Below are 26,856 nucleotides of genomic sequence, written 5' to 3'. Positions count from 1 at the left end.
TACGAGTATTTTGGGCATTTAATATAGCTGGGTTGGAGCAGTCCTGTCTACTTTTACCTGCCTTATTTTTCTGTTCCTTTAACAAATATGTCCTTTTGCATTATGAAAGCAAGTCTGCCAGCCTGTGTAATAGAATTTTGTAGTTAGATATGGTTTGTATGTGATGCCAAAAGTAAAACTGAGATAGCAAGGTAGAATAAATATTGTGTGTATAGTTCTTACTGTGTGCTCACATGTTCCAGGTATTGGGAATAGAGCAGTGAATAAGACCAATAAAGTTTCTGTAGGCTTACATTCCTATTGTAATTTAATTGTGATAGAAAGGAATGGCATTGACTGTTTACATGTGCCATCATACTTAGTTACTTTGCTGGTAGGTTAGTGTGTTTTAGTTGTTTTTGACTTTTTATAACGGGAAAAAAATAGGTATATAAAAATAGGTAAAATAATATAATCAACTTTCCTAAGGGATTTTGTCTATGCCTCCACTACTTTACTCCCTCCCAGGTTATTTGGAAGTAAATCCTTGATACCATATTTTAAATGTAAATAAATATTTCAGTGTGTCTTTCTGGAAGATAAGGATGCTTAAGAGGGGGAGGGCTTCTGAATTAACATTTTTATTTTAAATAAAATGTTCTCTGTATTAAAATGGGGGACAAGTATGTTTTAATGACATTGGAAAAAGAATGTTTTTAAAGAAACAATGATCTACTTAATATGTACCCAGTTAATTATGAGACTTACCATTAGTGGAAAATTTGACATAGATTTATATATTCAATCAAACAAAAACCATTAACATGCTACTTTTACTTACAAAAAAGAAAGCATTTCTTCATTTCTCATAAGAGGTAGTTATATTAAATTGGGACATATAGCAAATTAAAAAATAATTGCTTATTTTCTAACAAAACAGTTACCATTTCAGGTTTCTAAATTGCAAAGCTAATTTGATATGTATTTTATTTTGACCATATTTTCATTAGCACAAGCACAGTGTGAACTTTATTTTTTTTGTAGCAGCCTGCTGGTGCAGTGATTGAACCCTGAACTTTGGTGGTGTCAGCACCGTGCTGTAACCACCCGAGCTAACTGGCCAGCCCTGACTGTGAACAATTCTTACTTCACAAACTTTGAGGGCCTTGTGGTAGTAATTGTCTCGCCCCTACAATAGTGATAAATGTAAAAGTGTAAATTTCATAGAAGTGTAACTTTTCAAAAAAAAGTTTATATGCACGGTTTTTGTTTTTTTTTTTGCGGCTGGTTGGTACGGGGATACAAACCCTTGACCAAGTTTTTTCTTTCTGCATCCTGCCAGAGTAGATAAATGATTAAGTAAAATAGACCCTTTTAAAAAGTTAACACCATATACTTTTTTTTTGGTCTGACTTACCATGCCATTAATACCAACTTTGGAGGAGTAAATCCAATATGTTCTATGCATATTTTTTGGAAATTCTAGTAATACCCACAGAGAATTCTGATCTTGTTGAGATATTTGTTTAATCATTAATATGTAGATACACATCATTTAATGCATATGTTAATTAATATGTAGATATTTTTTTAAATGAACAGATGCAATGAAAATTGATTTCATTGAGGTAAATTGAAATTTTTATATCCAAACTCAAGATTCGGAATATCTGAATTTGAAATAATAGAAATGTTTCAACTCCATTGAGTTTATTGTTTTAAATAATTGAAAGTGGCCCTGTTATCCTTAAAAACATTTTAACTTACTCTTTTTAAGTCATAATTTTTATTTCTGGTTTGTATATACTTATGCCATTGTTTTCCAAGGTATTTCTAAAATGAAGGTTCCAAACATATCAATCAGTACCTTAAATAAACCTTGTATACTTCTTTTAGCATTTAGGAAGGAAAATTACATGTTTACAATTCAGTGTAGGATTTGTACAAGGATTTCAAACAGTGATGGTATTTCCATTAATGTCTGGTGATACAGGTAATATAAAATACTGTTTGAACTTTCTTAGCCATATAAGCTTTTGAAAAGAATATCTGAAATCTTTGCCACTCATCATGGATTTCATGGGAAGAAAAAGAAATCCTTGAATGATTTATCTGGATAAAACATGAACTCATTGAAAATGCAGTCCTGTTTTGTCAGAGATTCCTACAATCTTTGTTTCCTTAAATCTTTTCATATAGCTAGGGAGTTTTCTTTAAGATTAGGTGTCTGCAAAGCAGAGCTCGTGTAATGTACTTCTATTTGAACACTTTCTCAAAACATAAAGGAAATGGCCATTTATTCTTCATTGCCACGTACAAGAGCTGTCATAAGGAATTTCTTTCTTTTGCTGATCAAACAACTTTTAGAATTGTTATTTTCATTTATTAGTTGGTGAAAGCAGTTTTTAAAATATGTATAACTAAATGTGATTTGAGTTTTGCTTTAAAAGTTTTTACCATATGTTTTACAATCATGCAATAACTGTCTAGTGACTGGGACATTTTGAACAAAGGAACAGGATGCTTTGTAAAGTAATAAGCTCTCCAGTCATATAATTGTTTAGGCATGGTCACTTACCGCACCATCTGTCCAAATAATCATATACAAAATAAGCAATTAAGAATATTATGGAATGGATTTTTATGGTTTCTTGGAATTGGAGAAATCAGTTATTCATTTATGAATAACAAAGGAATTTTGAATTAGAAATGCTATAAATTATAGTTTTGCTAATTTTGGCTTAATGCCAATTTTTTTAGATGCGTAGATTTAGTTGAAATAGTTTATATGGTACACAACATATTCATTTGTGTACCATATTTTATGTAAACAAAATATATCGTACAATCTAATATCTAACATATTAAAGAAGGAAACCACCTTATATTCTCATGGAGAAAAACTAGATCTTTTTTATCTCTCAAATAGGTATAAACTATTGATTTTAGTTTTTCCTGACATTGACAAATTTCCTACCAATTGTGAAACTTGAGTGATATAGAGCAATTTGATTGAATAGTGTGTTCATTAATGCAAAGAAGTAATTTAAGGATTTAGTGTTTTTCAGACTTACACAGGTAGCAATATAGCAAACATTTTTTGAATACTTAGTGTATGCTGTGCTAAACACTTTACATTCTGTTTCTTGCATTTTTTTGCTCATTTAGTTCTCACAGCAACAATGATAGGTATTAGTATTAATTCCATTTTACAGATGATGAAACTGAGGCTTAGGATGGTGAAGTAACCCACCCCTGAATGGTGGGCTTTATGTTTTATGGATTCCCCCCCCCAAATCAGTTAACTCATACTGATCATACTTTACACCAAGTTTTCAAATTTCTTTCACATATGTCTCCTTTGATATTGATTGATAGATATACCTAGAATGCCCAAGACCAGATTATTTACAGATACATGTACTGTAGTATTCTACTTACTGTTGATAATCATTTTTATTAGTTATTTCACAGCAGCTACTAACCTAAAACAGATATTATCCCTCTGTTCAATTTCCCAAGTCCTACAAAAATCCCACTCAGTTGTTGCTGTCCTCTCCATTGCTGCTGGAAAAATAGCAAAATGTTTCCTTTTGATTTTTCTAGCTCAGTATCATCTCCCTGTTCGCTGTTGCTTATGTGTTAAAATCTTGCATTTCTTCTAAATAGTATAGTTCAAACATAGTAGACCAAATATGTGTGCTGTCTTACATGATTTTATTTCTAAAATTCCTAGGCAATTAGAGATAGAGCTACTGTAAGTACATTCTTACTGCCTCAAGTTTATATTTTATTAAAATGATAATATTGTATTTTTTCTTTTACTTATGATTGGTTTTTGCATTGCTGCATGTTATTTTGAACACCTGACTTTCTTCATTAAACAATTTGATTTCCTTTAATCCATGTGAAGACCTTACTATTAGTTATATTCATGTTATTTCATCAATGCATTTTTGTTTGTTTATACATTTATCCTATTTGATTAAGGATAAGAACTCCTGTGCTTTTTAAAAACCATTCCAAAACCAAATAGAGAAATTAGTGATTTTTATATATTTCTTTTTGTCTGTTTTAGGATGGCTACCATAGAGTAGTTAATATTGTGCCAAAGAAACCACCACTGCTAGACAGACCTGGTGAAGGAAGCTACAATAGATATTACAGTCATGTTGATTACCGAGACTATGACGAGGGCCGCAGTTTTTCTCATGATCGAAGAAGTGGTCCACCTCACAGAGGAGTATGTAAATTTCCCCCATGTACTAATTGTTATTTCGTTTAATTTTAAAATTCATGTAATTTAAAAAAATTTATGTGACGGCCATGAAAGCAGTTGAATAAACACTTCCTGCTTGATGCTCTGTTGAATTGCCTGCTGGAGCTGTCAAATGGAAACTAGTAGTCAAGAATCGTGGGGTGCTGGACAATGTGGGTAAGCACTCTGGATAGCTCTATCTAAATGAAATTAATTCCAACTAGCCTGCTTTTTTTTTTTTAAATACCCTAAATTAGCAGGGATTTGCAGAACCATATAAAGGTCATCTGTTGCTGTGGTACTTAATAAGTGAGCAGGTGGTTACCATCTTTTACTGGATGTACTCGCTTATAATTATTTTCATCATGATGAAATACTATGGGTGAGGTTGGGTTAAGGTTGTTGATACTCAGTCTCATTTTTGTTATAGTTGTTACTAAAATCTATTTACTAACTCAGTAAGTGCTCAAAACATTGTCATGTAGTAAGACTTTTTAATGTTAGTTACTATTATTACTATTATTATTATAATGTGTTTCTCTTGATCATCTTTAATAATCTAGAAGTATGTATTTGATGTTGCAGTAATCTGTCACTGAACTTGATTGAAACTGTTTCTTGATGCAATTCCTCTGTCCTAGCTTACGTGTTTACAACATTCTTCTGTGCTAGACTGTTTTCCTACCTTTTCTCTTTTTTCCCTACCTTTTCTTTTTTCACCTTCCCTACTATATAACATGGTAATTAAGAGTACATATTCAAACACTGTTTATGATAAAATTTGACCTCACAATGGCCGTTGGAATTAGTTTCCATACTTTCCACTTGAAGAAATGGAGGTAAGGTGATTTACTCAGGGTGGGTATGTACGGGAGTCCATTTCTCTTACTACTACATCATAGTGACTCTTGACAATTCTAAAGTGGTAGTGAGACTATTCAGTGTTTTTTTGTGTTTTGTTTCTAAAGTTTGGGGTGTTATAGCTTCCTTACTTCTCACAGAATTGATTTTTATTTTGTTCAATTTTTAAGTGTCATGCTGTTCCTTTAGGAAGAAGGGTTGGATGTTGACAAGTAAACACTATGCATTATCTCTAGTTTAGAAATATTGGATTTCTGCCTTCAGAGCCATTCTTCAAGTAGTCTGAAGGAGAAACTTTGGCTTTTGCATAAACATTTGTTATCTCTTTTATAAAACCCTGTGTGGTCATTTAGTATACACAGGGAGTTTTGTATTCATTTGATCAGCTTGTATTTAAAACCTCATGAACATGATTTTTTTTCTAAAAACTTTTAGCAAAATAGTGCTTCAACAATAGTTTTTTCTATCGTTACCAACCGTGTTTGTCTTCATACTTTATACAACATTTTCTCTTTAAATTCTCTTTAAACAAACCAATGACAAGCACAATTATGATGCTTACGACTCTCATGACACTAATTTTTATCTAGAGTTCAGTTTTATAGAGCAAAATACTTGATCCAATATTTTATTATAGCTGTAGAAGTTTTTGTTTTCTTTTGTTTATATGTAATGTTTAGAAAGAAAATGATAAAAACATTTTACTTAGTAAGAGTGTAGGATATCTGATGCTAAAAGAGAAAGGTGAAGATATTTAGCTGAATCAGCTTTTCTGATTATAAGTAATTTGTATTTTTACTGTTCTACATATAATGTTAATTAGGTGTGGATTTCTGTGTGGTTCTTTTTTATGCATCCTTGCAAATATGTCTTACAGGACAAAATGTGCTTTATTTGATTAATTTTAAATTTAGTGCCACATCTTACTATAATATAGTTTATCAGTAAGTTACAGTTTCTTATTGTACTGTTTCCAGTTGTGGTTTTTAATGGGAGGTAAGGTGAGAAAAGAAAACTCCAAATAAGAAAAGTGGGAAAGTAGCAAATTCTTCATTGGGCTTGAATCTAAAAATCGATGAGAGAACTTGACAAAATGAAAAATAAACTGAAAGGCTGAGAAATGTGTGCTTGACTGAATTTAGCCCTTGTCCTCAAATATCCTTTAATTTTTATGATGTTGATGTATGTATTTTTAGCAATAAGGCTGTTTGGATATACTAAAGTAATAATTTGAGCATTTTAATAGAGGTAAATGGTACCACAGGTTCTCAGTTTACTACTTTAGTTGTTAAATTAGATAACTTGCTGTATCATTTTTCCTTTTTATGCCTTTGAAGCCTAGGGAAATTTAGAAGAGTGTTTTTGCCCTCATAGTATTTTCGTCTTAGAGACTAGTTTCCAGTAATACTGTTATATATATCCTACTTATCCAAAGTAATATAAACAAATATCTAAGTAACTGTTTTATGTTACAGGATGAATCTGGCTATAGATGGACAAGAGATGATCATTCTGGAAGCCGGCAGCCTGAATACAGGTAAAAATATAAAAATAACTTAAGTACTTTGTACTTGACTCACTGAAATGTCTGCTGTTGAAATCTAACCTCAAGGAACACAGATGAAATATTTTATTAGGAGTTAGAATTTTGAAAGCGGCAAGCATTATATTCTTTTTTATGTTCTGATAACTAGTGTTTTACATCTATTGGCATTTTCTAATAAAAATATATTTTAAAATATTTGAACTGTTGATTATATTCTTACAAGTTAATTACTAAATTATTTTTAATATGTGGTATGGATTGTGAGTTATAGGTTTGCTTAATTAGAAAGTAAGGCATTATTTTCAGAAGTATCCTGAAAATATTTGAGTCCTTACAAACTGTCTTCTATTCTAAGGCGTTCTCTCAGTTTCTTTATCTTGATCAATAAAGTTCTGTTGGGAAAGTGCATTTTGGAAGGGCCTCAATTATTCTTATCTTTGGTTACTTACAGAGGGCGTCTGATAGAATAGTTACAGGAAAGAAAAAAACTGATGGACAGATTGAACCAGGTTGATAGTTTGTTTTTTAAATGACTTCACAGTGGTAGTGTTGGAAGTTGTAAAGGAGCCTTTTAAAGATCTCTTATCAACTGTCAGGGAAAGAACTCCATCTCATAGAGAATGGATTCAGCTGCCACAAACTCTATAGTTGACAACATGCCCAAAGTAGACAACAAGATTCAGTGGGTCAGAGCAGTTTATTACTCACAGCACAGCAGTCAGCAGGAGCATCAGCATGGTAGTGCTAGTTCCCTCCCCCGACATCCCACAGTGTGATGTGATAGGCAGAGGTGGTGACAATGTACACAGTGAGATAGAAGCACTATGGCTGAAGAACCCAGGGTCAAAAGCTTGGTACCTTTTGTAGCTAGGAGGAAGCAAGCCAGTCCCCTTTCCGTGGGAATGAGTAAGCCATACAGTAGTCATGCTGTGGTCACCGTGACCTATTTAATTCTTTCTATAACTAGCTACAGAAACTGTTTGGTATCAGTTAGGCCTTGCGGTTTGGCATACACAGCAAGTATGTGCAAGGACATTCAGAACCCATGGCAGACTGTCTTTCCTGAAAAAAAGTAATGGAGAGAACAGATGCTGAAAAATGCTTTGATGAAATTCAGCACCTAGTAGTTATAAAAAGTTATAGTCAGCTGGGAATGGAAGAAAATTTCCTTGACCCGATAAATAGGCATTTGCTATACTGAATGGTAAAGTTAGAAACATTTACTTTAAAATCAGAACAAAGCAGTGACAGATTCTGTCACTGCTTCCACGCAGCATGGTAACAGAGATCTCAGTTAGACAAGAAAAATAAAAGGTGTTAGAGTTAGAATGAAAAAAACAAAACTATTTAAAGATGATATGATTATCTATGCTGAAAACCTAAGGAAGTCTATAGACTATTAGAACTATTAGGAAATTAGCAAGATTCAATATAACAAAATCAACTATTAGTAGCATAAATTAGAAAATGTATTTTTTTTTTTTTTTGGTGGCTGGCCAGTAAGGTGTTCTGAAAAAAAAATGTAATTTTTAAATACTATAGCATAAAAACTGTAATGAGTAATAAGACTAAATCTACCAAAAGTATATGAGACCTATATAGAGAAAATGACAGTTCATTTCTAAAGGATGTAAAAAAAGATATGAATAAAAGGAGCAACATATGACCTCCTTGGCTGGGAAGAGTCAATATCATAAAGATGTCAGCTCTCCTCAGACTAAGGTGTGAATTTAATATGGTTCTAGTCAAAATCCAGGCTTTTTTTGGTAAGGAAATTGACAATCTAATTCTAAAATTAATATGAAAAAGTGAGGGGCCAAATGGCAAATATAACCTTGAAAAAGATGTGAAGAATCAGGATACCATTTATCCAAAATTATAAAGCTGTGGTAATGGAAACAGTGTTGTAATGGCACAGGTATAGTCAAATAGACCAGTGAAACAGAGAATCTAGAAAAAAACCTAGATGTGTCTAGGTGTTTGGGGTATCGTAACAGTGGCATTGCAAATCAAATGGGGAAGGAACAAACTTTTCAATAAATAGTGCTGGGACAAACATGAAATAAAATCATACATATGAATCCCCAGTCCCCACAGTTAACATCTTAATATATGTTCTTCTATATTTTTCTCTGTATTCACAAACATTTAGAGTTTTTAATTGTGATTATTAAGATCATGTTATACATACTTTCCCCTAAGTTGCATGTCTAAATGGATTGTGGAAATCCCTTCAAGTTATTTGATATAACTTTAATTGAGTCATTTTTATGTCAAGTGATAGATAGTCTTTGGTGACATGCCAAGTAATTTAGCTGGTCACTCTGTTTACAGTACAAAACAATGCTGCAATAAATCCTAGTACACGATATCTTTATGAAACAGTAGATGCTGGTCTAGCCACTGGGAATCAAAAGCCTTTACCTTCACATAGCCTACATCTTAGTGTGAATTGTAGATAGTAAACAGGTAACAGATAATTTTTGTGGAGAAAATAAAGCAGAATGGAATGGAACACAGAGTACAAGTGCTGTCTACACCTTCCTGTACTTCAGTAATGTCTCAGGTTTTATGCTATCACAGAAGCTATAGCTTTTACTGCCTGGTATCTGTCAGATTTCTGTGAACTTGTTCTCTATATCGAGTGGGCTCATTGAAGATTTCCCATGTAAAAGATTTTGTGAATAGAAAATAGCTGTTGTTTTAGGAAAAAATTCACTGCATTGTAAACCATGCAAAGAATAGTTGTATATATTGGTATATTGTATATATTGCTATATACGTTGAGCAATTAGGAAAGTCATGCTAGTCAGTATTTTTGTTTTTGTCAGTGAGATGTACACGATGATTCTTTGTACTGTGGGAAGAAAATATTAAAACATTTGAAAAATTGTGTTTGAAACAATTTTTAAATTTATAGGAAAGTTGCAAACATAATTCAAAGAATTCCTGTAACCCTCCACCAGAGACCCCATCATTGTCTTCAACCATGCCCCAATAGTGTCCTTCATAACAAAAAGATCGAATCTGGACTAATAAATCACATTGTTCTAGACTTCTTCAGTCTGGAACAGCTTCTTAGTCTTTCCTTGCAGAGAATAGAAAAGTGGAAAATTAAAGATAAAGACTTAAAAATAACTTCAAATATTAGCTATTTAAATTAGATGGTGGTACCTCTAACATATGCATTATTGGAGTCCCTGTTGAAGAAAGCAAAAAACAAAAACCAGAAAAATGTATTTAAAGTAGAATGGTATATGGTGGTTACCAGGAACTGGTGAGAAGAGGGGTGAGGGAATTGTAGTTTGATGGGTATCAAGTTTCAGATTGGGAAGATGAGAAAATTCCATAGATAGAGGCTGTTGATGATTGCACAACAATGTGAATGTCCTTAACACCACTGAACTGTATACTTAAAAATGTTTAAAATTGTAAACTTCATGTTACATGTATTTTGCCACCAAAAAATTCATGAAAGAAGAAAAGATGACTTTTTTTTTTCCTTTTTGTCTTTTTTACTGACCAGTAATGGGATTGCAACCCTCGGTGTTGCGCCCGCACCGCGTTCAGCCAGTGAGCGGGAACCGGTCTCCACATGGGATCCAAACCCTCGGCGGGAGCGCCGCCGCGCTCCCAAGCGGCGCACTCTCCAGTGCGCCACTGGGCCAGCCCTTTCCTTGCCTTTTTTGGCTTACTGTTTTTGGCAAGATGAGTACAGGGCAGTCTTTTTTATAGAGTGTTTCTTAGTTTAGGTTTGTCCGAAGTTTCTTTATGATTAGATCCAGATTGTGCATATTGCTTATGACAATCCCTGAAGTGACCCTGAGGTGATGCTGTATTCTTTTTATTGCTTTCTGTTAGGCTGTACATGTTATTGATTTGTCCCCTTATTGGTGTTGTTGACTTTTATCACTTGATTAAGATGGAATCTGCAAAGTTTCTTAACTATGAAGTTACCCTTCTCCCTGAAATTAATAACTTTTATGTGGAGATACTTTGAAACTGTATGATTATACCTTTCCTCATCCCACTTTCACCCGCTAGTTTTAGCATACATTGATGTTTCTTGCCTGAATTAATTATTAACATTGTTGTAGACTAAATGTTTATATCCCTTAAAATTTGTGTTTTGAAATCCTAACACCCAGTGTGATGGTATCAGGAGGGCGGGCCTTTTGGGAGGTGATTCGGTCATGACAGTGTAAAGAACCCTTGTGAATGGGATTAGTGACTTTATTGAGAGACATGAGAGCTTGCTCTCGCGCTCTTTGCTTTCCACCACATGAAGCTACAACGAGAAGATAGCCATCTGCAGACCAAGAGGAAAGCCCTCAGTAGACACCAGATCTGGTGGTACCTTGATCTTGGACTTCTCAGCCTCCAGAACTGTGAGAAATACTTTGTTGTTTAAGCCACATAAGTTTGTATGGTAATTTGTTATAACAGCTCAAACCCGCTAAGACAAATATGATAGTTTTTAATGGGTGGTTTTTGTAATTAGCCCTTTCTTTCTATATATATATATATGTTTATTATGCTAGCATTCTGTCATAAGGAAAAACTTTCTCTTCTCTCTAACCCACAACCCCCTTAAAATAAACAAAACTGTGTTTATATCAGTGTGGACTCATAGATTCCTAATTTATTCAGTGGGTTGTAATCCATTGCTGTCATTAATGTTGATGCCCAAATTTGGCCCAGTGAGAGTCGCTTCAAGTTAGGTACTGTCACTTTATTGTTCTTTTGTTTTTTAAAATATTTTATTGTGATAGAGCATACAAGAGTACTTTAAGAAGTTCATGGAAAAGCGCCGCCGCGCTTTCCAAGCGGCGCACTATCCAGTGCGCCACCGGGCCGGCCCCTATCCTGAACTTTTAAAAGTACTTTCAATCCATATACCTGTATAACAAAGTTTTAACCATTTTTGAGTGTACAGTTCACAGGCATTAATTATATTCACATTGTTTTAAAACCATTACTGTTGTTTCTTTTCTTTTCTTTTTTTTTTGGTCTCTGGACACAGGGACTGAACCCCGGACCTGGGTGTTATCAGCACCACACTCTGACCAACTGAGCTAACTGGCCAGCCTCATCACTGCTATTTCCAAAACTTTTTCATCACTCCAAACAGAAACTCTGTGCCCATCAAGCAATAACTCCTCATTCTTCCCCACCCTTAGCCACTGGCAACCACCATTCTACCTTGTGTCTCAATGTATTTGCCTGTTCTAGATATTTTATATAAATGGAATCATACAATATTTGTCCTTTGGTCCCTGGCTTCTTTAATTTAGAATAATGTTTTCAGGGTTCATTCATCATAGCATGTAGCAGAACTCCATTTTTTTTTAAATGGGTGAATAATATTCCATTGTATGTGCGTATGTATATATATATGTATGTGTGTGTATATATGTATATACACCATACTTTGTTTATCCATTTGTGTTCTGATGGACATTTAAGTTGTTTTCGACTTTCAGCTATTGTGAATAATTCTGTAGTGAACGTTAGTGTATAAATATCTGTTTTGAGTCCCTATTTTCATTTCTTTTGGTTACATACGTACAGCGGAATAGCTGGGTCATGTGGTAATTCTGTGTTTAGCTTTTAGAGAAACTGTGAGGCCATTTTCTGTAGTGGCTATACCTTTTTCATTCCCACCAGCAGTGTAGAAAGGATCCCAGTTCCAGTTTCTCCACATCCTCGCTAGCACTTGTTTTATTCCTTTTTTTTTTTTTTTTTTTTTATGGCCATCCTGTTACACGTGAAGTGGTATTTCATTGTGTTTTTGGTTTGCATTTTCCTAATGACTAGTGATGATGAGCACCATTTCTTGTGCTTGTTGGACATTTGTGTATCTTCTCTGGAGAAATGTGTATTCAAATTTTTTGTCCATTTTTAAGTTGGGTTGTTTATCTTTTCTTTGATATTCTGCACGTTAAACCCTTAGATATATGATTTGCAAAAATCTTCTGATTTATCTATTTTTTTCTTTTGTTGCTCATGCTTTTGGTGTTATATCTAAGAATTCATTGCCAAATCAAGGTCATCTGTGTTGTTTTGACATGTCCACATTATTCTTTGACCATCTCCTTTATGACACGAAGATGTCTCAGGTTCTTATGCTTTCTCTACCTCAGCTGTAAAATTAGGTATTTCTCTGAGTAGCACAGGTTCTCTATAGTGGATAGTTGTTTTTTGAAGCCAAGATCTGGCCACTAGGTGTGGGTGTATGCACACATGCACACAGACACATACAGACTTTTACATCTATATTTATTTTTATATAGTATTTATGTATATTGAAGACAATGAGTTTGTGACAATACCTTTTTCTTTTTTACATACTTTTATTTCCTTTTTCCACCAGTGAAAAACCTGGCTTCTAGTTGTTGGGAGAGACAGTCCCTGATGGGTCTCCTGCACTCCTACATATCTTGCCAAGATATGTAAGACCCTGACCACTCGCTATTCAGGCTAGTTCACAGAGTTGTGTTTGCATTGAGCAGTCTTGAAGAATAAAATAATGTCTCCCTTTTTTGTCAAGTAGTAGGCTTGTTTATTGCATATTGTAAAAATGGTGGATTCCCCAAGTTCAGTGTTCCTCATTTGTGACCAAAACCCACTGCACGTGTAGTATTCATCTAGGCTTATATCACATTGTTACTATAGGACTTGGGACTGGGGGAGCTGACATAGACATGCTTATGCTTGCGTTGCTTGCTGTGCCGTGAGTGATAAAAGTCCTTCGTTTCTGACTCAGGAGTCTTGTGTCTTCTGCTAGCATTCATGAAGCAGTAACAGTCTCATATGTAAGCTTGTAAGGTAAAATCAAATCCCAGACCTGACTCCAATAGATCATCAATATATTTGTTCACACCCCTGTATGTACGTAATCTTCTGGCCCTGTGGGTCTTCCTTCTTTCCCTCTTCAGTACCTTCTTTTGCAGCTTGATACCGCTGGCTGCTGCCAAGCCACCTTGCTTTCATATCATCTTCTGTGGGCTTATTACTGGCAGTGGGACTTGATGTTTATGATTTAGCTAATTTTTTTGGCTTTCTGTGTTATATGTTTATGTTGTAGCACATTATATACTTTTTAAATCCAGCGTACATATATTATTGGCTCATATTTAAATATGTTTTACTAAGGGGAGTGTGGAATCATTCATTGGAAACAACTGGATTATGTAATGGCTAAAAGAAGAAAAGAGAACATATCAAGTTTTCTATCACCCACTTTCTCAGGCTCTGAAAGTTATCACTTTAAAAAAAATTGAAACATAATTGATTATATGTGTTTGTGGGGTACAGAGTTGACTATCAATACTTGTTGAAAGTTATCACTTTCATATTTAAGAGAGTCACATGTCTGATAATTTATCATTCCAAGTGTGTCATCACCTGCTCATCTTGGTTCTGTATTTACATTATCTATTTGTTCAAAACCCACTTGTAGATGAAATTCAGAATATGTAAGGATTTATTTAAAGAAACATGTCATACTTTTACCAAGGATTATTGATTTGGACAGAATGAAGTTGTTTCTAACAGTCATTTTTTCCATGTAGTTACAAGATCTTATAATAAACCTTAGGATAGAACTGATTTAAAGTGTTATATAATGTTTAAAAATATGGAACAAGAGTGTCACCAAGTGGCCAGTATACTTTATTTTTAAATGCTGGGTTATTTTTATATTCCCATTTGGAAATTTTTGGTTAAGCAACTAAGTATTTTCATAATTACTGATATTTTTTAAATAACAGAGTAGATTTTATTTTTAATTTTATTATAGTGATTTTTATGTTAGGTGATATACTTTTTGACAGAATAATGCTATAAAACATTTTCTTTGGTTTAGTTCAGTGGTACAAATTTTTATTGGGTGTTTGCTTTATGTAGGGTACTGTGCTTATATCACTAGCTTACTTTCTAGTGAGTGAAATAAACGCACAAGTAGATAGTGTAATACAATACATATAATACATGTTGAAGTTGATAAAGTGCTGTAGGAAGACAAATGAAGCACTTATCCTGTGCCAGGGTTTTAGAAAAAGTTTACTGTAGGAGCTGATGATGTGAACAGAACTTGAAGTAAGAGTTAACCAGGAGAAGAGTGATGGGGAGCATGTTCCTGCAAAGGGAAGAGCATGAGCACAGCATAAGGCATGACATGCAGAGGTATTAGTAGATAACTCTGTATGAAATGGAGAATTGCAGATTAGATTATAACTGAGAAATCTGGGTTTTATTCTATTAGCAGTGGGAGCTACTAAGACACTAACTTGCTAGGGAGAGGGGGGCTAAAGTAACCCAATGAAATTATAGTTTATAGTGGGAGCTACTGAGACATATTACCTTGCTAGGAAGAGGGGAGCTAAAGTAACCCAGTGAGATTTTAGTTTATTTTGTCTTCAGCGTAGAGGGTGATTTTTGAAGACGGCACTGGAGACAGCAAAAAGTTATGAATATCTGAATTGGAGAAGGGAAGTTGGGATGGAGAAAAAGTTAAATTTGATAAATGCTTAGGAAGTAAAAAAAGAAGTCAACAGGACATGGTTGTTGGATGTGGGAATAAAGAAGAGAAAAATAGCTGGATTTTTGGTTTTGTTTGCTGTGTTTATTATAATACCATTATCTGAGATTGGCAGTATATATAGGAGGAATGCTTTCAAGGGGGGCACTGCATTCAAAATTGAGATTGTCCAAGGAGAGGATGTAGTTATATGAGAGCAATGGACTAAGGTTGGAATCCTGCGCAGCACCTATGCGGAAGTGGTGGAAAATAGAACTTTTTAAACATTAATAGCGGTCACCAATGTCTAATACAACAGAATATTCCGGTAATATAAAGATTGAAATAGCTTGGGGTTTGGTTGTATAAGGAGGAATGAGATGTGAGGGGCTAGATTCAACATGGGTGGATAACTTGTTAAAAAATACTTGAGATGGAAAGTGGGGAAAGTTTTTAGCTGGAGAAGGATACTGGCTAAAGGAAGATGTTTTTTTTTTTTTTTTTTTTTTTAGATAAGTGACTTGAGCATATTCATAGGTGGAAAGGAAAGAAAGAGGTTGAAGATACAAGGCAGAAAAGGGATAACTGATGAAGCAAGATCAGTGAGGAGCCAGGATGAAGACCGTTGATTGGAAGGTTAACTTTTAACAGGGGGAGATACCATGTACCAAGAAAGGAAAGATGAAATTAGGGATCGGTGCAGATGAAGGTAAATTGGGAGAGAGGGGATCTGGGGTGGCAGTTGGGGCAGTTCATGCCTGAAGATTGCTATCTTCTTATTGTTTTTAGGAAAGTGAGGTCACTCACTCATTGACAGTGAAGGGTTTAGTGCTAGGTTTGAGGGTTTTGGGAGAATAATCAAGATATTGAATAGTTGCTGAGGTAAATGGGAGAATGAGCTCAATAAGTAAAAATAGCACTTAGTAGAATTGAAGTTACGGTGAAAGTTAGAGACCGTGAAGCTGTAGTGGGAGCAATTTGTAGGCTTGTGTAATTTCTCTCTGTAGCCAACTATATCCGTGAAGAAATCACAGACTTTGGAATTAATTTAGGCTTTGGACTGGCTAAAGTGACGTATCCAAATTATAAGGGTGGAAAGTTGTTAGTCTTCATAGACTGGTTCAAATACTGTAATGTAGGCTGGACGTGCAATAAGTGAGGCCAGGATAAGGGTTCATGGATCGGTAGAAAATAAAGAAAACTAAAGGCATCCATGAGGTAGAAGTGGAGTTATTGTAGAAGTGAGAAAACTAAAGGATAAGACATTGTGATTTGAATGTGGTATTAGAATAAAAATTTGGATGAAGAACACCTCTGGATAATGAATGGCAAGGTTTAGGATTTAAGTGTATAGCTAAAGTATTGTGAAGAGATAGGAGGTGGTCAAGGAATTGTGAATCTACAGTATTGCATGGATTACCCGCATGAATTTTGAGTCCCCTATGAGGTGGGTAGGATGTGTGGTAGCAGTGTAGGCTATTTCATTGTGTTAACCTTTTTAGGGAATGTGAGGAAGTTACCAAGAGGTTGGTAATGTGGGATGATAAAGTGGGATGGCATGGGCTTTTTCTCCCTTTTCTTAGCAGATGGAAGATTTAGAAAATAATCCTGTGCTGCATATTCTTTAGAACCTTAAAGTTGGGTCATGAATGTGCACTTACTATTCAAGAGCCTGAGGGAAGGTATTTGTATTCAAATACCAGGTTTCAGTTAAAGGAAGAAGTTGGAGGGATTCATCAAGAGGCTGAGGATGTAAAAGCTTTTACAAGATTGACTTAAATTACTGTATTGTGTTATTTAAGTATACACAAATACAGTTATTACCCATAAAATACTTGTAATTTTTACTGGTAAACAGTTAACATATTTGTTTATCTGTGGTGATAAGGCTACTATCTGTTAGTGGAAATAACTTGGATACCTACAGTAGCCAGGCGGGGAATGTAAACAAATGCCAGATTGAAGCAGCTCCTACTTGGTACCAGCTGATCTTTGTTATTTGGGTGTGTAAACCCACCATGGCCTGCTTCAAAAGAAGTCAGCAACTAATTAAAAGCAGAGTTTGCGATCTCTGGGGTAGGGAAACAATCTGGGACTCTGGAATGAAAAGCCTGTAATATAATATAAAAGCAGCTTGCCTATATGGTGGTCCTCAACCCTGGCTGTCCTCTGAATTAATGTGGGAAGCTCTTTTTTTTTTTTAAATGATGATGCCTGGACCTCACATTTGGAGATCCGATTCAGTTGGTCTTGGGTGCAGCCCAGGCATCAATATTTTATAAAAGCTTATCAGGTGATTCTAATGTGAAGCAAGACTTGAGAACCACTGGTGTAATAAATGGTATGGAGTGACAAAAGTCCAAAAACCACAGGATTATTATTATTATTATTGTTTTAACGATGACTGGTGAGGGGATCTTAACCCTTAACATGGTGTTGTCAGCACCATGCTCTCCCAAGTGAGCTAACCGGCCATCCCTATATAGGGATCCAAACCTGTGTCCTTGTTGTTATCAGCACCACACTCTCCCAATTGAGCCATGGGAAGGCCCTAGGATTATGTTAACAATGCCTTTCTTGGCCACTTTTTCTTATTTACGTTAACTTTATCTACCTATGTCCATGGCATCATTTATTCCTTTTGCTTACATTTCTGAAACTTGGGTCCATAAGAATTACTTAGAAGCTCATTAAAAATGAAGATTTTGGGTCTTCATCTCAAGAGATTCTGATTCAGTAAGTGGAGTCTTGGAATCTGTATTTTTACAAGCTTCCCCTGGATGATTGTAATGCAGAGGGTCAGGAGACCAAAGTTTGAGAAACACTGACTTGTGCTGTCTGCTGATGACTGACAAATCTGTATCTTGGGCTTTGGCTTCTCTTCTGAACTCTAGATTTCTACATCCAAATGCTTGTTAGACATCTTCACCTGGGAATCCCAAATTTCTCACTGAAATGAAATACACCATTCTTGCAAAGATGGGCTGCCTATTTGCCATACTTCTTAGGCATATGGACTACATTTCCTAGCCTTCCTTGCAGTTAGGTGTGCTCATGTGACCAATTTATCTCCAGTGTAATGTGAGTAGGAGTTCTACTTTTACACACATTTACCCCTTCCCATGTTGCAGAGTGAGCCATGGAGTGGAATGACATCAAATACATGACCTTGGAAGCCACATGTTGAATAGCAGAGCAGTAGTCACCCGGGGTCCATGAATGATTGCATGGAACAATCTCTCACCTTCCTGGAATGCTTGCCCTAGCCTCTTTCATTGTCAGTAGATTAACTTCTTTTGTGTTTGACTCGTTATTTTTTTTTTTAATATATTTTTGTTATAGCAGTTTATATCTTACCTCCATATAAGAGCAACCGCTGTTTTAGATGTTAGAGGTCAGACTGTGAGTAACACAGACAAGATCCCTGCTCTTAAAAGAACATATTTTGGTTGGGAGATCTCTTAGTCCATGTGTCATGCTTAGAATATTTTTAACTGTAAAGATGTGGTTTTGTGGAAAGAGCTCTGGACTTGGTCACCAAATTTCTTTCTCAACTCAAGCTGCAAGACATTTATTTGGTTTGGGGGCAGGGTAGAATAAAAGGCAATGTGGAAAGTCCCTTAGCTTAAGGCAGTGCCCTTGGTTCTCTATTCAACATTTAAAAAAAGATATTTGAGGTTTGCACTTCACGTATTGTTAAGTTTGCCCTGCTAGTTACCAAGCTGCTTTCTTGAAATCATTCCTTTTTGAAGTTCCTTGGAGTTCCTGTAATAAGGAAGTAGCTGATATTTTGTGTGGAATATTTGTAACACGTTTAGAAATGGGAAGAAAAGAAAAATGAGATCGTGGGCCGCCCGGTGGCGCACTGGAGAGTGCGCCGCTTGGGAGTGTGGCGGCGCTCCCGCTGAGGGTTCGGATCCCATGTGGAGACCGGTTCCCGCTCACTGGCTGAGCGCGGTGTGGGCGTGACACTGAGGGTTGTGATCCCGTTACCGGTCAGTAAAAAAGACAAAAAGGGGAAAAAAAAAAAAAGAAGAAAAAGAAAAAAGAAAAATGAGATCGTGAATAAGAAATAAAATGCTGTTTTCTCCTTCCGTCTTCTTATATCCTTCCCTCCTACTTTATTGAATTTGACTCTTAGTATAAATCTGCTGAGACTGAGCATTCTAACACAGCTTAGCTGGTTTCACTGATGTGAGGGTGTGGAATTAATTACCTTGTGTATGTGTATTAACAGAGGAGAATCTGAGCTTCAGAAATCTGCATTCGAAAACTTCATCCGAGGTAGTTTTAGTGTAGTTGGTCCAAGGACCACATTTTGAGAGACAGTGCCTTATAGGGTCTTCTTCCCATCCTGTTCTCCAGGTTACTTTGCCTCCTTTGTACACTCGGCATTATAGCTGAAGTGTTTGTGGTACAACCAAAGACACTGTCTTAACTCTTGGGCTGTGGACTTTTTGATAATTAAAAGTATCAGTTCAGTCAAATATGTGTGTTTTTTGAAGCTTCATAGTAATCATTCTAGTTGTATTATTTATATTTCTTCAGAAGACCTTTTTGATTTGCTGTATAATTCTTTGTATTGAATGTATTATATCGTGTGTTGAAATCCTCATTTTCAACATAGCTAGAAACCCTATAGTTTGGAGGTTTTTGATTTAAGTTTTCTTTGCATGGTAAATGGGACTTTGTCTTACTTACAGTCCAAAGTTTTTATCTGGTGATTTATGGAATGGCATTAAAAATGTGCCCAAGTCTCCTGGGTCCTCTTGCTCCATTCAGCATGATTCAGGGTTATGGTTAAAACAAATAAACAAAAATTCTTTATTAAAATCAAGACTATACCTGTACAAAGAAAATTATACTAGTTGACATTGAATTATATAACTAACCTTGAGTATTGGAACTAAAACATTTTTAAAGAAAAATAGTGATATTTTTAAAGAAAAATAAAGTGAGTTTCTATCAATCAACTTTCTTATTTTAATTTTTTTCAGCAAAATAACGATAATCTTTGGGGATTTCATGTTTTGCACTTTAAATACCCAATGACAATTGTACTCATGTGGGTACTTCAAAAAGTTTGTGGAAAAAATTGAATTAAAAGGTAATACTAATCCTTCCATGAACTTTTAAAGACCCCTCATATGTGGCTTTAATTTGTAGAGTTCTTCAAGGAAACAGTTCTATATTTAAAAATATCTAGCTTAAATTTATTTTACTCACATGATTTTTAAGTACACAGATTTTCTTGCCAAAAGTGGGGTATTTTTTTCTTTACTAGCAAAATACTTTTATTATTTTTATAACGTTTTAACAAAGAAAATAAAGATTTTTTTTAGTGTATACTACAGTTAAGGGAAGTAGAAGAATAAGGTGATTAATAGGATTTTTTATGTACTTCTGATGACAATAAAAAATTAACACTACCAATTGCCATAAAACTTATCATAGCTCCCAAAAACACATATACGAGGGGTATTTAAAAAGTTGGTGGAGGGCCGGCCCGGTGGCGCACTGCAGAAGTGCGCCGCTGGGCAGCGCAGCGGCGCTCCCGCCGAGGGCTCGGATCCCATGTGGAGACCGGTTCCTGCTCACTGGCTGAGCGCGGTGCTGGTGCAACACCGAGGGTTGTGATCCCGTTGCTGGTCCCCAGTGCGGGCGCAACACCGAGGGTTGCGATCCGTTACTGGTCAGTAAAAAAGACAAAAAAGGAAAAAATAAAAAATAAATAAATAAATAAAAAGTTGGTGGAAAATAGAATTAAAAGATAATGTGGGGCCGGCCTGGTGGCGCACTGGAGGGTACGCCACTTGGGAGCACGGTGGCGCTCCCGCCGAGGGTTCAGATCCCATGTGGAGACCGGTTCCCGCTCACTGGCTGAGCGCGGTGCAGGCGCAACACCGAGGTTTGCGATCCCGTTACCGGTCCCCGGTACGGGCGCGACACTGAGGGTTGCGATCCCATTACCGGTCAGTAAAAAAGACAAAAAAAAAGGAAAGAAAAAAAAAAAAAAGATAATGCGAATCTTTCCATGAACTTTTTGAAGTACCCTCATGTAAAGAATCATAATTTTAAAATCTATAAAAGTAAAAATACTACTGGAATCTCTAATGCTTATCCCATCTTTAATATAAAATTATAAACATTTATTTACTCAAAGCACATGTGTATAACAAAGGTCCAAGCACTCTTTTCTTCTGACTAGTGGCTCCTGGAAGACGGGATGTACACGGAAGATTTAAGAAAAACTAGGGGAGAAGACGGTCTTTCAATTTTTATCTTTTATTATAAAAGATTTTTTTCAAAATATTTATTTATAAAAGATTATCTTTTGTCTGTTCATTTACTTTTCGTGCCGAGTGGGTAAAGGGAATCATAATATGGTTGATTTGGAAATGAAGTTAACAGTTAAGAATTGCTATATGTTAAGCCATAGAATTCTTCTGAATGAGGGAAAAATAAATAACAGCAAAATGTAAGTTGGATGATTTCTTGATTTAGACATATTGAAAGATTTGCCTTTGCAGAGAGAATGTAGCATATCCCAACGTGGAAGTGCCTAATTATGTTGCAGTTATTCCTTAGTGATCCTCTGGAAAGCTGGCCTGACTCCATGTTGGTAGCTGAAGTTGACAGGCTGACTTCTCTAGGGTTTGACAAGTAATGCTGTGCTTTTGGGGTGTTTAAAGAAAAACGTTAAAATGTATTAATGATTTTCAGATAATAGTTGGTCTTATAATTTGTCTTTTCTTAAATATTCAAAATGAAAATCCTTTTCTTAAAAGTTCTTTTTACTTAAAAAAAAATCCTTTCAGGTAATGTTAAATGATAGTTATATTTTTATATATTACATTTTTATGGTAAAATAAATACCTTTCTTTTAAATAAACACTTTAGAGTGTATAACATACATTAAGTACACAAATCAGTGTGAATAGCTCACTGAATTATCATAAATATAACCACAATCCAGGTTAAGAAATAGAATATTACTTGCATCCCAGAAGCTTCACTCATGCTCCTACTCAATTACTTTCTTCTTCCTCTCCAAAGGTAATCATTATTCTGACTTTAAGCAATCTTAATAGTCAGTGGGAAAAATTGTTGTGACTTAAAAATGTTTTTGTTATAACATTAAATGAAACTTTTACTGTCAATTACAAATGTATAGCGAAATTGAAAAAAACAGATACTCATTTAGTACACTAATTTAAAACATTAGAAACATTGAGAAAGTTTTATTTCTTTGTAAAAAAAAAAACAAAAAACATCAAGAGTAGTGTGAACAGTGCTTGCCTTTTTCTCATCATATAAGTCAAGATAGGGAGTGAGCATCTTTTTTACCCCTTGGTGAATTGTCTAAGTTTGGATCAGTTTCCAACATTTATGCTTTGCATTTTATTGTCATGAGAGTTCCTTTTATTATTATTTATTATTATTATTTTTTTCTTATTTGAAGAGATTGTGGTTTTATTTTATTTATTTATTTTTATTTTTATTAAAAATTTTTTTAAAGAAAATAATTTTATTAATATTTTTTACATTCTAGGATGTTGTGGAGCAGTTGGGAAGGAGGGGGAAAGGGGAAGGAAAAGGGATGGAAGAAGGAGGAAGGAAGAGGAGCGGGATTGAAGCCTGTGGCACCCCCTCATTCTCACAGGGGAGACCGGGGGCTTCCAGCAGTGGCTTGGTCATTGCCGGGCTGGGTGCAGATGTCAGGGGGGTGTGGCAAAAGCCCTCACCTCCCATCTTCCAGCTTGGGAACCAAGGGCGCTTCCTGCAGTGGCTTGGTGGTCACTACTGGGGTGGCTGCGTGTGTCGGGGGGGCGTGGCCAAGGCTCTTGTCTCCCACCCTTGGGATTGGTTGCAGGTGTCAGGGGGCATTGCTGAGGCCCCCAGCCTTCCCTCCTTTCTGGCTTGGTAGCCCAGGGAACTTCCGGTCCTTTTAGGTGTTATAGGTGTTCTTTGGTGAAATGAGACCTTTACTAGTTAATGTGAAACTTTGTCTCTGGTTGTGGGTGCTTTGTTTTTTATTTGCTGTTCATACCATTTAAACTCTGACTGGAACTAATTTATTGTCCTTTGCTTACTTCTAAAGTGGGGGAACTTCCTGTGGGGACCAGTACTTGAGCTCTGTGGTTGAGCTAAATTGCTGCTTTGCTGCTCATTCCCTAGGGAATGCTTTCTGTGCAACTCAGGGTTTAATGGTTGGTTTTATAGGTACTTCCGGCTCTTATGTGATCCGGTGCACCTGGGTTGTGTAGAAACTCTGGTCTGGGTCTGAGTCTTTTCATCAAACAGCACCCCATGCAATTCTATATTCCTGACCAGTCTCCTCTGAGTGGTCCTGTGCTGATTGGGGGGCAGATCTGCTGTCCTTGCTGTGTCCCAATGTTCCCCTGGTGGGCCCATCTCCCCCACCGCCCATGCCGCAAGCACTTCCCATGGGATGGGCTATGCTCCGGCTTCTTGCAATGACTCACCAGCCTCTGAGTAGCTTCTTTTTTTCAGTTGTTGTGGCTCCTCGCTCCTATGTGGGTCCATGGGAACCCTGTTAGTGGTCTTGCTGGCCTGGGGGCCACCAAGGCCCTCTTCTCCCCTGCTGCCTCCAAGCAACTTCATCCGAAGTGCACAGCTACAGCTTTTGCCAGCTCCTGCTCTGAGTGCTCAGCAGCTCCAGTCTGGACATGGCCGGGGCTCGAAATGGTCAGAGTGTTTTTTTCTTTCACTCATTATGCCCTTCATGTAGTCCGTAGGTCTCTCCTCCTCTTCCCCTGAGCTCTAGCAGCCCCAGCTTGGCTGTCATTGCTTTTTAATAGTTGTAAATTAGTTGATTTGTGGGAGAGAGTGAGGCTGAGGACTGTCTATTCTGCCATCTTGGCCAGAAGCTCTGAGAGTTCCCTTTAATGTGAAGTTTTCCTTGGCCTCACTTCCTCTGGGACATCTTCATCCTTTTTTTTGTCACAGTCACTTTTGTCACTTATGTTAATAAGTTGGCCTTCACTAAAGTTCTCTAGCCTCACATCTAGAGTATCTAGAAGGGTAGCAGTGTAAACATTCCCATGGTCAGTTATTTCTAAAACTCCATATATGTTCAACTTGAATTTCACCTCTAGCATTATCCATTTTTGTTTCTTGGCTGTACTTTCATCTTTGTTGGCCATTTCTCTTTTGATTATTCATTTTTGCAAAATGTCACATGAGTTTATCACTGGAAGGCAAGGAGGCAGCAAAACCTGTATGTGTTGCTGTTTGTATGCTAATTGAATAACAGATGCACAGTGACCAATCACAATAGACTTTGAAAGATGTGATGTGATTGGTCATAGATTATGATGTGCATTTGTTATTCACGTAGTGATTTGTGGACTGAAGAACTAGCAGCAAAGTTTATACTTATGCAGTTAGTCATGGCTGATATATCGTAAGTGAAATTTGAACCATGTTTTTTGGGGACGGGTGTTATTTAAACTGTGGTAGCTGAAATCTGTGCATATCAGAATTGTGCAAAGTGAGGGCTGCCTATAAATGGAATTGTACATTCTATACTCTTTTGTGTCTAATTTTTTTAAACTCACCATCGTGAGATTCTTCAAAATTGCGTGTAGCAGTAGTTCCTTCATTTTCACTTTTATGCTATATTCCATTGTGTGAATTTTTAAAAAAATTATTGTACTGTTTCTTGACACGGGCACAGCCCCCTTTTCTTTTTTTTGTCCTTTTTGAGACCGGCCGCACTGCGCTCAGCCAGTGAGTGCTGTGAGCGCACCGGTCATCCCTATATAGGATCCGAACCCGCGGCGGGAGCGCCACTGCACTCCCAGCACCGCACTCTCCCGAGTGCTCCACGGGCTCGGCCCAACTTATTTTGTAAAGTACTTATATGTGGTAGGCATTATCACTCTTTTTTTTTTTTTTGTCTTTTGTCTTTTTCCATGTCCGGCAACGGATCGCAACCCTCAGTGTTGCCCCCGTACCGGACCGGGGACCGGCAACGGGATTGCAACCCTCGGCGTCGCTCCTGCCCCTCGCCCAGCCAGTGAGCGGGAACCGGTCTGTATGTGGGATCCGAACCCTCGGGCGGGAGTGCCGCCGCGCTTCCCAAGCGGCGCACTTATCCAGTGCGCCACCGGGCCGGCCCAGGCATTATCACTCTTAATCCATCATTCTTGTTTTACAGGTGAGGGAACTAGCACAGAGAGGTTAAGTAAGTGTCAAACCCTCTCCCATGGTAAACAAATGGTGGAGCCAGGATTTGAAACCTGGCAGACTTGCTCCAAAGCCTATACATTTAACTACTGGGTTATATATAAACTAAAATATATTGGAAATAGAGCAGAAAAGTACTTACTTTACTTGAAAATGTAACATGCAACTTGAGTATTTAGGAAAATGAAGAAATTTTATTATTAGATATAGGGTATGTTATATGTTATATTAAAGTGCCTCATTAATAAGAATCCTTTCTTTAAGCTTTATTTTTTAATTGACAGGTATTGTATGTTATATTAAAGTGCCTCATTAATAAGAATCCTTTCTTTAAGCTTTATTTTTTAATTGATAGGTATTGTACATATTTGGGGCACAGAGCTATATTTCAGTACATGTATTTAATCAGTGCTGATCAAATCAAAGTAGTTAGCCTATTTATCATTGCAAAAATTTATCATTTGTGATGAGAGCACTTGAGCTCCTCTCCTTGCTAATTGAGAACATACAATGGATTATTGTTAATTATAGATGTCTAACACTACTGTAGACCACTAAAACTTAATTTGTCTTATCTAGCTGTGATTTTGTATCCATTAGAAATCCTCTTCCTGTCTCCCCTCTCCTCCCCAGCCTCAAGTAACCACAATAGAATCCCTTTTTTTTATTCTTGCATTTATTTTGAATATTTTGAGTGTTCATAACTTGGAAAATTAGGTAGTTTTTACTTAGAGTAACAGAATTTCAGAGTAGTAATGATAGCTATACTTGTAACCTGAGTACAGTCAAGCATCAGTGAGCTAAGCTATTACTAAAGATTGCTTTTCTTCTCTCAGGTGTACCATATAGCTGCTTAATTTCTAGGGAGAATATTATCTTCCATATTTCTTATTCAATTGCAAGGGAGGGAGATAGTGAAATGGGGGAAGGTGGCATTGAGCCGTAGAAGATCAATGCCTTTTTATAATTTAAAATAAGAAACTTGAGCATATTGATATGTCAGGAAAAATATTTAGTTATGTAAGTTGTTTCTAATAGTTGTTTAATATTTGCGAAATACTTGGTCTTCCACTTGAATAGGAACTATAAATGAAAAAGTAGCTTAAAAACTAATTTCTCATTAAAACAAATAAACATGAGTTTTTAAAGTTTTCATTATTAAAATAGTCTAGTCTAATCATGTTATAGAAATAATTTGAAAAGAAAGGAAAAAATTCTTCATGAGTTTACTAGAGATGCGTTTGCTCATTATTATTATTCTGGCATTATTGATTTTCTGGTGAATTGTGTACTTTAAAAACTCTCATCAGTTATTGAGCCAAAGAATTAGAAGAAAATCTAGGACAGGGTTTTGTTTAGGTATAAGGTTAAGATATAAGGTTGCTTAATTTGCCCTGACCATGTAATTAAAAAATAATCTTGGGCCGGCCCGGTGGCGCACTGTAGCAGTGTGCTTGGGAGTGCAGCGGCGCTCCCGCC

The 26,856-nt window shown here is 36.2% G+C and overlaps 1 protein-coding gene across 8 annotated transcripts in view; it reads left to right on the top strand.

Annotated features, from left to right (window-relative positions):
- Window positions 1–26,856, top strand: part of PPHLN1 (periphilin 1) — a 114,417-nt gene that overhangs the window by 17,149 nt on the left and 70,412 nt on the right. For 4 of the 8 annotated variants that reach the window (XM_008570529.1, XM_008570532.1, XM_008570528.1 and 1 more), the window contains 2 exons: window positions 4,058–4,222; window positions 6,574–6,635. In XM_008570529.1, the coding sequence (XP_008568751.1) occupies window positions 4,058–4,222; window positions 6,574–6,635 (227 nt within the window). The remainder of the gene's footprint in view (window positions 1–4,057; window positions 4,223–6,573; window positions 6,636–26,856) is intronic. The other 4 variants (XM_008570535.1, XM_008570536.1, XM_008570533.1 and 1 more) reach the window with 1 other exon arrangement.

Source organism: Galeopterus variegatus, unplaced genomic scaffold (genome assembly GCF_000696425.1).
Source record: "Galeopterus variegatus unplaced genomic scaffold, G_variegatus-3.0.2 Scaffold610, whole genome shotgun sequence".
Taxonomy (NCBI): Eukaryota; Metazoa; Chordata; class Mammalia; order Dermoptera; family Cynocephalidae; genus Galeopterus; species Galeopterus variegatus.
The sequence above is the reverse complement of the archived record's forward strand: the minus strand, read 5'-3'. Positions and strand labels throughout refer to the sequence as shown.